The 13,282-nt window shown below is 44.5% G+C and overlaps 2 protein-coding genes across 9 annotated transcripts in view; one reads left to right on the forward strand and one right to left on the reverse strand.

Moving 5' to 3' along the window:
* The window catches only part of AMMECR1 (AMMECR nuclear protein 1), a 100,772-nt gene extending 98,591 nt beyond the window's left edge, over nt 1-2,181 (reverse strand). Inside the window, exons 1-2 of one of the 5 annotated variants that reach the window (XR_015052852.1) lie at nt 1,529-2,176; nt 531-617 (exon numbers count right to left, since the gene is read on the reverse strand). Coding sequence is in view for 3 of the 5 variants with exons in the window: in XM_085862115.1 (XP_085718241.1) it covers nt 531-617; nt 1,529-1,677 (236 nt within the window). In the remaining 2 variants the exon portion in view is untranslated. Of the gene's footprint in view, nt 1-530; nt 618-1,528 lie in introns of all 5 variants that reach the window. The other 4 variants (XR_015052851.1, XM_085862115.1, XM_085862116.1 and 1 more) reach the window with 4 other exon arrangements.
* Nucleotides 2,182-8,848: 6,667 nt separating this feature from the next.
* Nucleotides 8,849-13,282, forward strand: part of LOC147009346 (uncharacterized) — a 100,599-nt gene continuing 96,165 nt past the window's right edge. For all 4 annotated transcript variants that reach the window (XR_015052839.1, XM_085861958.1, XM_085861959.1 and 1 more), the window contains exon 1: nt 8,849-9,013. Coding sequence is in view for 3 of the 4 variants with exons in the window: in XM_085861958.1 (XP_085718084.1) it covers nt 8,988-9,013 (26 nt within the window). In the remaining variant the exon portion in view is untranslated. The remainder of the gene's footprint in view (nt 9,014-13,282) is intronic.

Below are 13,282 nucleotides of genomic sequence, written 5' to 3' on the forward strand. Positions count from 1 at the left end.
GCCGGTTGCAGGTAATGACAACATCAAGGGATCAATATTTGCAGTCGCCGGTTGTCACTGAGTGGAGGGTCAGCACGTGCATTTGCCATAGAGGGGGGAAACAGAAGAGGCCAACCAAAAGCAGCCGTTATGAGCAAGTGGTCTCTAGCGGAGGTGTCATTGTGACGGAAAGAAGGGGAGGGAGTGTGGCAAAAGAATGGGGTGGGGGGTTCGAAGAGGTTGGAGAAAAGGGCATGTATGGGGAGTACAATAGCATGCAGGAGTATTTATGCAAGGTGTTTGTTTTTTGGTAAACATGACCAAGGTTCATGGAAGACCTCGAGCAGAATGGAAAGGAATACCAGCAGCGAGCATAAGTGAGAGTGAAATCAAGGGGAGGGGGGGGGAGGTGAACAAGCTGAATGAAACAAGAAGAAGAGGAAGGGCAAAGTGGTGATGAGACAGAAAAGGAACAAAGCAACCGACAACTACCAAAGGAAAAATAGATGAGGGAGGGGGGGGGGGGAGAAAAAAAACGTCATCACAATCACCTGGAAAAGGGGTCATTTGGGGTGGAACAGATCGTGCCTATGGATGGGGCACGGCCCAGGGTAGTGGAGAACAGCCGTCTTGAATCCCTGGAGGGAAGAATGTGAGGGAACAGATTGCTGAAGTTGGTTCCACGGGTTGAGAGGAAAGAGGAACGAATGAGTAGAGGTGAGCAGTGAGCCTGGATTTTGGGAGTTTACGCAAGGTGAGGAGATCGAGCGAGACAGGGTCGGTACATTTCACCGTGTTGGACGATCCTTCACCATTCAGGGCCACTGGGTTTCCCTTCGAAATACCAAGGGGTCACAGCATTTTGGTTTGGAAACCAGAGACCATTGTGGGGTCAACTTCCGATGTCCTCATCGCCACTGGGGAAGTAACGGCCAAGCACCTGGTGTAACCGTTTGTCCGGCGGCCCTTCTTAGAAGAAGCTATTTGCAAGACCTGTTCTTACAGTCTCAAAAAGCCTCGTCATTTGAACAAAAATCAGATAGATCATGCTGGACCAACCACCACGGTTTTTTTTTAATGGTGATAATTAATTAATTAATAGATAAACAAACAAGTCTCATCAGATGAAACGTTCATATTGTTCAAGTTAACTACCAAATAAAACGTGCTGAGTAATACTTTGCGAGTATGTAATACGTAGACAACCCCAAAAGGTACACCAAGGGCAGCATCGCGGAGCATCCGTCACACACTCACGAGGTCCACATGAAATCCAATCGCGAAGAGGAGGAGGAGGAGGAGGAGGAGTTAAATCGAGATAACGTGACGCAGAGGTCCACACAAGACCTGCGTATTTCGGCCAAAAGCACAGAAGCTATGACAAAGACACGAGGACAACTCGTGCTGGACAATCAAGTCAACGGACACGTGGTTCGCACCGCAGCGACCTTCCGACAGACAAAAGCACCACCAGAGAACAGGGACGAACAAACAGGGACGTTTACAGCGAATGTGGGGTCGGGTGGGTGGGGGTGTGTTGAGGTCTCACCGCTGCAGGATCGCGGACAAACCGCACACGAGGCCGCACGTAAGGCCCGGCACGGCGCACGAGGCCGGCAGCTCGTCCAGCGTGTTGAGGCTCAGAAAGGCGGCAACGAGCAGGAGCGCGGACGCGCCGGCTAGCGCCAGCTGGGCCATTTCCCCTGCTGCATCATCGTTATTCACCTTCTCTCTCTGTGGCCCTTCCTCAAATCCTCACCTCACTCTCTCTTTCCCTCTTCCTCAAATCCTCACCTCACTCTCTCTTTCTTTACCTCTTCCTCCAATCCTTACCTCTTCCAATGGACTACACTTCGTCTCACCGACTTGTCTTGTCCATCTCCTTCACTCGCTCGTCTATCTACACGTCATTTGTTCGTCCCGGTCGATGTACCTCCTTCTGTCGTGCTCCCACGGCTCTGAAATTCCCGATCCGACCGAAAGTGTGCACCGGACAAGTCGGTGCGAGTTGGTCGATGTCCCGAGCGGCCAACACTCTGCTGCACCGTCGGCCGCCGAAAGCGGCTCGACGCGCCAGATAACGGGGTGGTGGGGGGTGAGTCGGCGGCAGGACGAGGGACAGCGATAATGAGTGGGCGGACAGGAGGTAAAGGAATGCAGAAGGAATAAAAATAATTAATAATAAAAATAATTAATAATAATAATAAAAAAGGGAAGCAACAGAGAAATGAAAAAAAGAAAAGAAAAGGACAAAATTACAAACGGTCACAGCTTCGGAAAAGGGGAGGGGCGAGGATGAAGGAGAAAGTGGGTGTCGCGTGGTGACGTCAGGGCCGGCGTGCTCGAATGAATGAGTGATCAGAGACCCATCGGAGTAGTTCGTAACGGTCGAGAGTGGGATGAAAATGCTCCACGTATTTATCGTTAAAAACGTTCATGTTGAGGTAAAATATTGTGTCCTCGCGATGTCATAACTTAAACTGGGGGGGGGGGAGGAAAAACAACTAAAGTCGCTGATATGTTGTATGCAAGACTGGAAAGATTATGAGCAGCGCCAGTTGAGCACGTGTTTAAGCCGTCGTGCGAGCGTGGTGCACGGGGTTACCGTGCAGGGGTGCTGTATCGTGGAAGGTTTGGCCTAGCCGGGCACGTTGTATCGTGTGTGTTATTAAAGTTGATTTCAACCTCACCAAGACTGGTGTTTGGCCTCGGTGCTCCGTTGGGGATTCCCTTTAACCATTGTGGCGCAGTGCGAATTTGTCGCCACCAAGCGCCATCTTGGGAGGCCCACTCAAAGTAGATTATATTTCCACTCGCGTGATAAATTCGAGGGAGATCTTGAATATTGAATGTTAATTTTGAGTTGAAATTGGATGTGAACACTTTTTTCAAATAAACATAACGCCACGTGGGCTGCGGTAAATCATTCACTGGGCCTAGCAACATGGCGGCGGGAAGGGGCCTGTGCGGTGGCGACATGATGGGGGCGTGCAACGTGAATAGCCACAATCCTTCCAGGCTTATATGCAGTTCAGTGGTTCTACTGGGGAGTGTTCCGTTCGCAAGCGGCCCGCTTGATTCAAAGCGCTCAAGCAAGCACTCCAACGTCACAGGAGTGTTCAGCACCTTAACATCACGGCGGTCTCCATGGAAACAATGCTGTCGTGGTACTCAGACGGATGGTGTTTGGACCGTCATTTTCATTTTTACTGCATCCTCTTGTGATAACTTCCCAAAACAGATTTATGGTGGTAACAGCGGCTACAGAGAACGAGGAACCGTGAAAGAACGACAAATAAATAGGGAGTCAGAAGGAGGAGCCCCCTGCCAAGCTTATCTATACACCCTACCACTGTGCATTTTGGGAAGGTATATGGATCCTACCATTGCTGATTTTAGGGAGAGGTTTTGCATGTTTGTTGTCAAGAACTAGGATGAAAAGTAGAAAAAGCAACAAGCCTGGTAAAAGCTTGGCTTTGGTTTAGTGGTAAAGGTGGATGGCTTGTGACTTAGGGGTCCTAAGTTTGAGCCACTGTCGTCGTTGAATTAACACCAGGTGGGGTTGACTCAGCCTGTCATTCTTCCGAGGCTGGTGAAATGATTACCAGTGTACTGGGGTAATAACCATTTGGGGGTAATCTGTGTTGGAGTGGTGACCCTTTCAGAGCTGTACCCCTTGCCAATGAAACTGCCTTGGCAGCCCCAGTGCCTTCACAGCATGAAAGGAATGATAATATTATTACCCTCACCAAAGGATAGGGATTGCGTTTGGGTCTGTCTGTTTGTTTGTCTGTCTGTCTGTCTGTCTGTTTGTTTGTTTGCACAGAACTTTCGTGTGTTTCTCTGCAACTGCTTGTCCGATTGAGACATCATTTTCACCATCGGTGCAACTACTAACGTAGAATGATTTAATGCTCATGATGACATCATAGGTCACATGGTGTTGGAAAAATGTTGGAAAGCAGCGATGTTGGAAAAACGGAAAATCTTTGGACCTCCATCTCTGAAACGGTACCAAGGAAAAAATTGAAACCTGGCTCGTGGAAAGTACTCCCCATGGGGAATGAATGTGATTGTTTTATGACGTCATAGGTGCCTTCATTATGACGTCATAATTGCATATGTAGAATGCTACATCTGATCAATATGAAAATTTCTGACTCATCCAGGGATAAAATGGTCCACAGAAAAACAAATTGATGACATCATCGGTCACATGATTTGGCAACCATGTTTAAAAAAAACATTCAAAAATCTTCTCTGAAGTGGCCAGATTGGGGTGAAACTTTAAACGTATGACCGCCTATCCACAAGGAACGAAAGGTTCACACATATGATGCCATAGGTCACATGGTTTGGCAACCATATTGGATTTACCCTAAAAACCATAAAAATACTTTTCTCCAGAACAGTTTGACAGATCGAGGGGAAGTTTCACACAAATGTTCCCCAAGCTTTGGGTGTACAAGTTTGTTCAGGAATAATTGAGAGATCACATGGTATGGCAGCCATATTGAATTGAAGAAAAATATTTAATGTTTTCTCTGGAACCATTGAATCAATCAACATGAAACTTCACAATTATGATCTAGTAGTGATGGGGATTACATGTTTTAAATTTCAACTTGATTAGACACATGGTCTGACGGACAAAAAATTTTTTTTTTTTAACTGGGTTGTTTTTGGTTTATTACTCACGAAATCTAAAGATTTCGTAAGTATATTGATGACTTCCGTTTCTGTTTGTTTGTTTGTTTGTTTGTTTGTAGGCACGATAACTCGAGAATGGAAGAAGCTACCAATGTCAAATTACACCACGTGATTGAGGAGGGTGATGGCTAGTGCTGATTAGATTTTCGTCAAAATCGGTCAAAGGTCAAGGTCACAGTGAGGTCAAACATCAAACATTTTGATGGTTTGGTACAGAATCACTGTAGAAACTTCTGGTTTTCTTCGGTACCTTCTCTCGAGACAGCTTTTATTAGACAAGGTCAGAGGTCAAGTTGACGATTTCGTAAGTACCAGTCTATGACTGCTCGTTTTTTTATTTTATTTTATTTTTTGTTCTGAATGAGGCTCACTTAGCTGTGCCTGGATGGGGTTGAGCGTAGAGGAGCAGCAGCTGGAACCTGAATCCTATCCAGGTTCCTCCTGATGATTTCATCTTTGCTTCTTGCTTATTTGGGTTCCTTCTGATGACTCCAATGCAGGACTGTACCTATTTGGTCTTCCATTTGATTTGAATTGAATTTATTTTGATCCCATTCCAAATTCAATTGAATAATAATGGAAAACATCATGGGTCAGTGTCAGGTGTCCAATCAAAGCAGGACAACTTGGTGCCCGGTCATCAATGTGGCAGCAGTTATAAAGTGGCAGTTCCAATTATGACTCAATAATTAACACATCAGTGCAAAAACGCCACAAAAAATAAGTTCGGGCGAGAGTATGCAATCTCTGATTGCTCTTTCTAGCTATTAATAGGCATCCGCAACCATTTGTAACCATGTTGTTTTTTAAGCAGTGCAGATGATGAATTGACACATAGGGGAAGCTCTAACTGCCTAACATCACGAGAAGGAAATGCCAAACTGCGTCGCTTCCTTTGGATACGGGTGCGATATATATATAGTATATACAAAGTCCAGGCTCGTGGAAAAGCTGGCTCTGGTAAACTGAATGGATCAGGACACAAGGAACAGCAGAAAGAGAGGGGGAAACATCAACAGCAGAGCTGAAGGCCAACACAGAGGGAGGCAGACAAACAATGGGTGTGGGGAGGAATTGGGGGCACGAGAGGATGCATGAGGTGGACAAAATGGACAGAAAGGGAACTCTCAGGAGGGAAAAGTGGAAATTTGGAAAGACAAGGGATCGAGGTGGGGCAACAAGGGGAGAAAAGGTCATGGTTTTGGATCGGGGACGATCCAAGATGGTGGTGAACAGCTATCTTGAAAACCTGGAGGAGAAGAATGAGATTGAAGAGGATGTGGAAGTTGGTTCCACAGATGGGAAAAAGAGGAACAAATGAGTGGAGTTGAGCAATGATCCTGGATTTAGGTAGTTTTATGAGAAGGGGGTTGATGGTGGAGTATGTGAGCCCTGCACAAACCGGAGAGGGGGGGAGGAAGAGGAGGAGGAGATTGGGACCAGACTCTGTGCAGAGCGTTTGTGCTGCTAAAGCAGTCTCCTTGGCTATTGGGCACAATCCTGGACGGGTCGCCACTCCGACACAGAATACCAGTATACTGGCACTCATTTTGCCGAACTCGGAAGCTAGGATACAAATCCCCCCACCCTAACCATTCAGCCAACACCAGGCAACAACCAGAGAGGGGGGGTGACAAAACACAGAAAGAGTAGAGGGTACAATACCAGAAAGGAAAAGGGGGGGGGGGACAAAGCATGGAAAGAGTAGAGGGTACAAGACCTGCAAAGTCGCGATAAAAGATACGGAGACATCCGAGATCTGTTTATTGTCAGGTCAAGCCAGATTAGATCTGTGACTTGCTGCAGGTACCATTTAAACCTGCACTAACTTTTTTCATGGTCGTGTTGTCGGCGACTAAACCGTCTCCCCCACCAGGTTTCCTGGTGAGGAGGATGTTTGCATATGGACACCCAGCAGAAGTAAAAGCAAAACCTGCCAAAGGGCGGAGGAGCTCCTTATGAGCCAACGGTCATCCATATCTCATGCCCAACTGCATCTGCGGACGTCCTCCTGCAGGTGGGTAACTTTTTTCGGAGGTTGGTGGCAGGATTTACACTCCGACCAGCATAAAACGCTTCATTTCGCAAAACCCACAAATGCAAAGAAAACTGAAAACCCACTTCGTGGGAGTACCTCTTGTGCTGCTGCCCTTCGCAGGGCAGCTCACTGGATAATGGGATTTGGGCAAAGCTTTCGAGACCCCCATTCCTTGATGATAGGAGCAAAAGCACGGGGTAAACTTCCAGGTTCAGATTGTGGTGGTGTGTGGCGGAGTTTTGCTGAGGTGTTGTCCACCAGATGGCGATTTCCTTGGATTAACCTGAGGCAGTGCCTTTGGGTGGGTGCCTGGAATGTCCTTTCCCCAAGAGAGGATGATCACCTGTTTCTGATATCATCTGAGCTCAAGCATTTGAACATCGGTATTGCAGCACTCTCTGAGGTTCGGAGACCGAATAGTGGCGAGATCATGGCGGGTGGTTACACCTACTATTGGTCGAGTCGCTCTGATGGTTACCATGCCCAAGGAGTTGCTGTAGCTGTGTTCAATAACCTGACTCTAATGATAAATGAGGTAACACCGCTCAATGAGCGTATTACGAGACGAAGGATTCGTCACTCCTTGGGTGTCATTTCCCGGGTCTCTGTGAATGCTCCAACTGAGGCGAGTGATCTCACCGTGAAGGACACATTCTATGCCACGCTCTAGTCTGTGGTTGATCAGTGCCCCAGTCGAGATACACTTCTCGTCTTGGGGGATTTCAATGCATCGACTGGAACTGATAGGGATGGTTATGAGACATGTGTTGATCCCCATGGGTCTGGAACTGTTAACCAGAATAGCACTAAGTTTCTTGACTTTGCTAGAAGTCATGGACTTAGAGTGGCCGATTCATGGTTTCAGGACTCACCGGCTCATCGCTGAACTTGGTATTCCAACACTGATGGTGTGGCAAAGGAGATTGACCACGTGATCGTTGATGGTTGCTGGAGGATGTTCCAGAACTGCAGGGTCTCCCGGAGTGCTCAGTTCCTAAATACTGACCACAGGCTTGTTGTAGCAACTCTTAAGTTGCAGCTTAAATCCAGGAGAATGGTACCATCCCAGCTTCGGCTGGATGTTGGCAAGCTCAAGAATGAGGGGGTAGCTGAGGAGTTTGCGAACAGGCTGAGTGTGGATTTGGGGGTCTGGGTGCTTTGGAGAATTCTGAAGAGTTGTGGAGTGCCTTCAAGACCACCATCCTTGATGTTGCCGGTGGATGCCTCGGAACTCACCGTAGGGCGAAGGGGAATTTTGTTTTTCAAGGGATACTGGATACCATTGACCAGAGTCGCAGGGCCAGGCCGAATGGCAGAGCTGAGCTGTTGAGGGAGCTGAGGCGTAAAACTACGTGCACTGAGGGAGGACAAGGAGGCCTATGTGCGAGGAATCTATGAGGGGGTAGAGCATCACCCGTGGTCAAGTGACTCTCGTCCTGCTTACAGGGGAATTCGCGCATTGCGTTCATCCAAGCCCATCCCTCGGTGTACTGCAGTTAGAGCGGAGGGCGGTGGGATGTTGACGGAGGGGTCCGGAGTGCAGGCCCGCTGGCCCGTTTACTTTCAGCGGCTGTTACAGGCTTTTCCACCAACTGTTGAGTTGCATGTCAGGGATGTCACTAACCCAACTGCTGGCCCTACAATCAACTGTGATCCACCTTCGTTTGTGGAAACACACTGCAGTGAACCGGTTGAAATGGGTTAAAGCTCCTGGGATCTGTGGCATCCATGCTGAACTTCTCAAGGCTTTAATTTTAATCCAATTCAACGCTGAATCTCAATCCCCCAGATTTTAGATTTATTAATTTACAATACATTAATTACAATGTATTAGAGCAAGAAAAATGTTTTTTTTAATCGACATTACTATTATTATGACGAAAATATAATTAGGCTTACATCCCTTAACCAACCACAACAACACCGGCAACCCTCAATTCCTGTGGGCCCAGGAACTATAAGATAATTATATATAAAAAAAAAATCATAAAAATAAATAACGATGATGAAGATTTATAATGTACGATCCTGATGGTGCTTAAACGCCTCATTGTTTAGAACGACGAGGGACGTTTACTTCAGGACATGTGGTGACAATGCGTCGCCTAGCAACGAGCCAACGGTTACGTCACAGTGATCCGTGAGATTGGCGGAAACGATCAGTTCGAAGTGCGTGTCTCGCGGTTTAGGACGTGGTTTATTCGGGTCCCGGTTTTTCATTGAGGAGAGATTGTTCGTCGGACTTTATTGGCGTCCCAACATGAGGAAAACGAAAGGATCAAGGAGGTACGGCGACGATTTTTTCACAACATTAACGGGGAATTTTATCTTTTCACGTCGACTATATTTATATAATAAATACCACGATCAGCGATTTTACTACTCTTCTTCTTCTTCTTCTTCTTCTTCTTCTTCTTCTTCTTCTTCTTCTTCTTCTTCTTCTTCTTCTTCTTCTTCTTCTTCTTCTTCTTCTTCTTCTTCTTCTTCTTCTTCTTCTTCTTCTTCTTCTTCTTCTTCTTCTTCTTCTTCTTCTTCTTCTTCTTCTTCTTCTTCTTCTTCTTCTTCTTCTTCTTCTTCTTCTTCTTCTTCTTCTTCTTCTTCTTCTTCTTCTTCTTCTTCTTCTTCTTCTTCTTCTTCTTCTTCTTCTTCTTCTTCTTCTTCTTCTTCTTCTTCTTCTTCTTCTTCTTCTTCTTCTTCTTCTTCTTCTTCTTCTTCTTCTTCTTCTTCTTCTTCTTCTTCTTCTTCTTCTTCTTCTTCTTCTTCTCCCACGAAGTGTTTTGTCTTCTGTTTTCATTATTTCAATTCAACGTGTGGTAAATAGTGTGGTAAATTATCCATTCAACGTGTGGTAAATAGTGTGGTAAATTATCCATTCAACGTGTGGTAAATAGTGTGGTAAATTATCCATTCAACGTGTGGTAAATAGTGTGGTAAATTATCCATTCAACGTGTGGTAAATAGTGTGGTACATTATCCATTCAACGTGTGGTAAATAGTGTGGTAAATTATCCATTCAACGTGTGGTATGTGTGGTACATTATCCATTCAACGTGTGGTATGTGTGGTACATTATCCATTCAACGTGTGGTAAATAGTGTGGTAATTTATCCATTCAACGTGTGGTAAATCGTGTGGTACATTATCCATTCAACGTGTGGTAAATTATCCATTCAATGTGTGGTATGTGTGGTACATTATCCATTCAACGTGTGGTAAATAGTGTGGTAAATTATCCATTCAACGTGTGGTAAATAGTGTGGTAAATTATCCATTCAACGTGTGGTAAATAGTGTGGTACATTATCCATTCAACGTGTGGTATGTGTGGTACATTATCCATTCAACGTGTGGTAAATAGTGTGGTAAATTATCCATTCAACGTGTGGTATGTGTGGTACATTATCCATTCAACGTGTGGTATGTGTGGTACATTATCCATTCAACGTGTGGTAAATAGTGTGGTAATTTATCCATTCAACGTGTGGTAAATCGTGTGGTACATTATCCATTCAACGTGTGGTAAATTATCCATTCAATGTGTGGTATGTGTGGTACATTATCCATTCAACGTGTGGTAAATAGTGTGGTAAATTATCCATTCAACGTGTGGTAAATAGTGTGGTAAATTATCCATTCAACGTGTGGTAAATAGTGTGGTACATTATCCATTCAACGTGTGGTATGTGTGGTACATTATCCATTCAACGTGTGGTAAATAGTGTGGTAATTTATCCATTCAACGTGTGGTAAATCGTGTGGTACATTATCCATTCAACGTGTGGTAAATTATCCATTCAATGTGTGGTATGTGTGGTACATTATCCATTCAACGTGTGGTAAACAGTGTGGTAAATTATCCATTCAACGTGTGGTATGTGTGGTACATTATCCATTCAACGTGTGGTAAATAGTGTGGTAATTTATCCATTCAACGTGTGGTAAATCGTGTGGTACATTATCCATTCAATGTGTGGTAAATAGTGTGGTACATTATCCATTCAACGTGTGGTATGTGTGGTACATTATCCATTCAACGTGTGGTAAATAGTGTGGTAATTTATCCATTCAACGTGTGGTAAATCGTGTGGTACATTATCCATTCAACGTGTGGTAAATTATCCATTCAATGTGTGGTATGTGTGGTACATTATCCATTCAACGTGTGGTAAACAGTGTGGTAAATTATCCATTCAACGTGTGGTATGTGTGGTACATTATCCATTCAACGTGTGGTAAATAGTGTGGTAATTTATCCATTCAACGTGTGGTAAATCGTGTGGTACATTATCCATTCAACGTGTGGTAAATTATCCATTCAATGTGTGGAAAATAATGTGGTAAATTACCATTCAATGTATGGAAAATAATGTGATAAATTATCCACAAAAAACCCTGAAAACCCAATGAATTCGCACAGATGTTAAAGTGGTCGATAAACTTTGGTACTCTGCAGGTGATGATGGTTGTGGTCAAAATCGTGTTTGGTTCAAGCGATAATGATCGAAGTGTTTACAGACTGACACACTGACGTGTCTGATGCACTGACACACTGACGGACTGACACACTGACGGACTGACGCACCGATGGACTGACACACTGAGACACTGATGGACTGACACACTGATGGACTGACACACTGATGGACTGACACACTGACGGACTGACCCACTGACGGACTGACCCACTGACGGACTGACCCACTGACGGACTGACCCACTGACGGACTGACCCACTGACGGACTGACACACTGACGGACTGACACACTGACGGACTGACACACTGACGGACTGACACACTGACGGACTGACACACTGACACACTGACACACTGACACACTGACTCACTGACACACTGACTCACTGACACACTGACACACTGACTCACTGATGGACTAACAGACTCACTGACTCACTGATGGACCGAGTTACTCACCTACGGACACTGCTTGATTGCATAAGCAAACTTGATTTAAAGTCCAGGTGAGCTAAAAATCAACCCCCCCGCCACCTCCCCACCCCCCCCCCCCAGAAAAAATTGTTTTTTTACTTTGTTCTCCACTACATATTTTGTGGGTCATCCATTTCTACCAGTTGTTCCCCCGTTATCTTGAAACTTTTTTCAAGAAAGAGAGGAAACTTTTGTCTCAAATTGATCAGCATGGAAGGGGTCACCCCTTTATGACATCATATATGCTAATAACCGCATTTATATATTCATTATTTGATGGAATTTGCATTTTTCTGTGAAAATAGAGTTGTAGCAAACAGAACACATCTCACCAGAAAAACAAAATCATCTTCATAATTACAAGTATTGCATTTTCAGAAAGATATATTCGTATTTATCCCAAAAACAGTTTTTGACGTTGAATATAATGGTCAAAACTCCCACTTCTAGCTGCGTTTCTATGGTAACGATATAAATCATCATTATAATCCAATGAGATGAAATGCGTGAAAATTCCCTACTTATTGAGATAGAAAGGCAAAATTGGTATCAAAATGATCAGTGTGACAAAAGCAACACTTGTATGATATACAAATACATAAAGTCAGATCCCGAATTTTCAAAACGAAGGGACTCCATTTATAAACCAATCATTACATCGGGGATAACTGTTGGAGGACTACGTGCCTCCGATAAGTTACCCACAATTCTTCTGCTCTCTACACAAGAAGAGGCAGATACAAGAATCGTGTTCCATTCTATCGCTCTGTCAAAAACCCATTCCACACTCAATAAATTTTTAAGTTATCGGATCTGGATTGCGATTTTCACCAAAATTGAATCGATTCTTCTTTGTCACACTCCCAATCTGTCCACAAGTTTAGTCCGAATCCATACACAATGTTTTGAGATATCCTGCTCACAAACAAACAAATGAAATTGCTCGTTGAGCAAGGAATTACCGGAATAACTTTGTCATATCTCCATGATCGCTAATAAAACAAAAACCTGGAAATCAATTTGGTTCTTATAAGTCGATAGTGCTTCTGTTTAATGAGTTATAGCACTTAGTTTGGTCATGATCATAACTTGGAAGTCAATCGGACTTGAAATGGCGTTTTTATCGCAATTTGAAAGTTTTGACCCAACCCTCCTGACATTCGACCCCTGACCGCCAAGAAGGGTGTTGGTGTGACACCCCAATGAGACATATGGTTGGATGCAGAATTGGAAGATGCACATTTTGGATTTGGTTTGAAGTCGATGCGACCATTTAACGGACGTTATTGCGAAAATAAGAATTTCGGTTTTTCGGTGACCTTGACCTTCACCTTTGACCTAGATTCACCAAAAACGACAAGTGTCTAAGTTGGAACATGGCCGACGTCTGTACCTAGTTTGGTCATGATCGCTGAAACGGTGTGGCTGTTACAGGGTAAACAAACACAAACAAACAAACAAACAGACAGACAGACACACACACAATGACACACACAACCGACCAACATAATTGCCGAAATCCGAAGGATTCCGGCAATTAACAAACAAGCAGACGGGTGTAAACATAACCTCCGTTCACCTATGTGGTTGAGGTAATTGATTTGTTT

This window comes from Eptatretus burgeri, chromosome 17 (assembly GCF_056783735.1).
Source record: "Eptatretus burgeri isolate ZD-2024b chromosome 17, Ebu_testis_v1, whole genome shotgun sequence".
Classification (NCBI taxonomy): domain Eukaryota; kingdom Metazoa; phylum Chordata; class Myxini; order Myxiniformes; family Myxinidae; genus Eptatretus; species Eptatretus burgeri.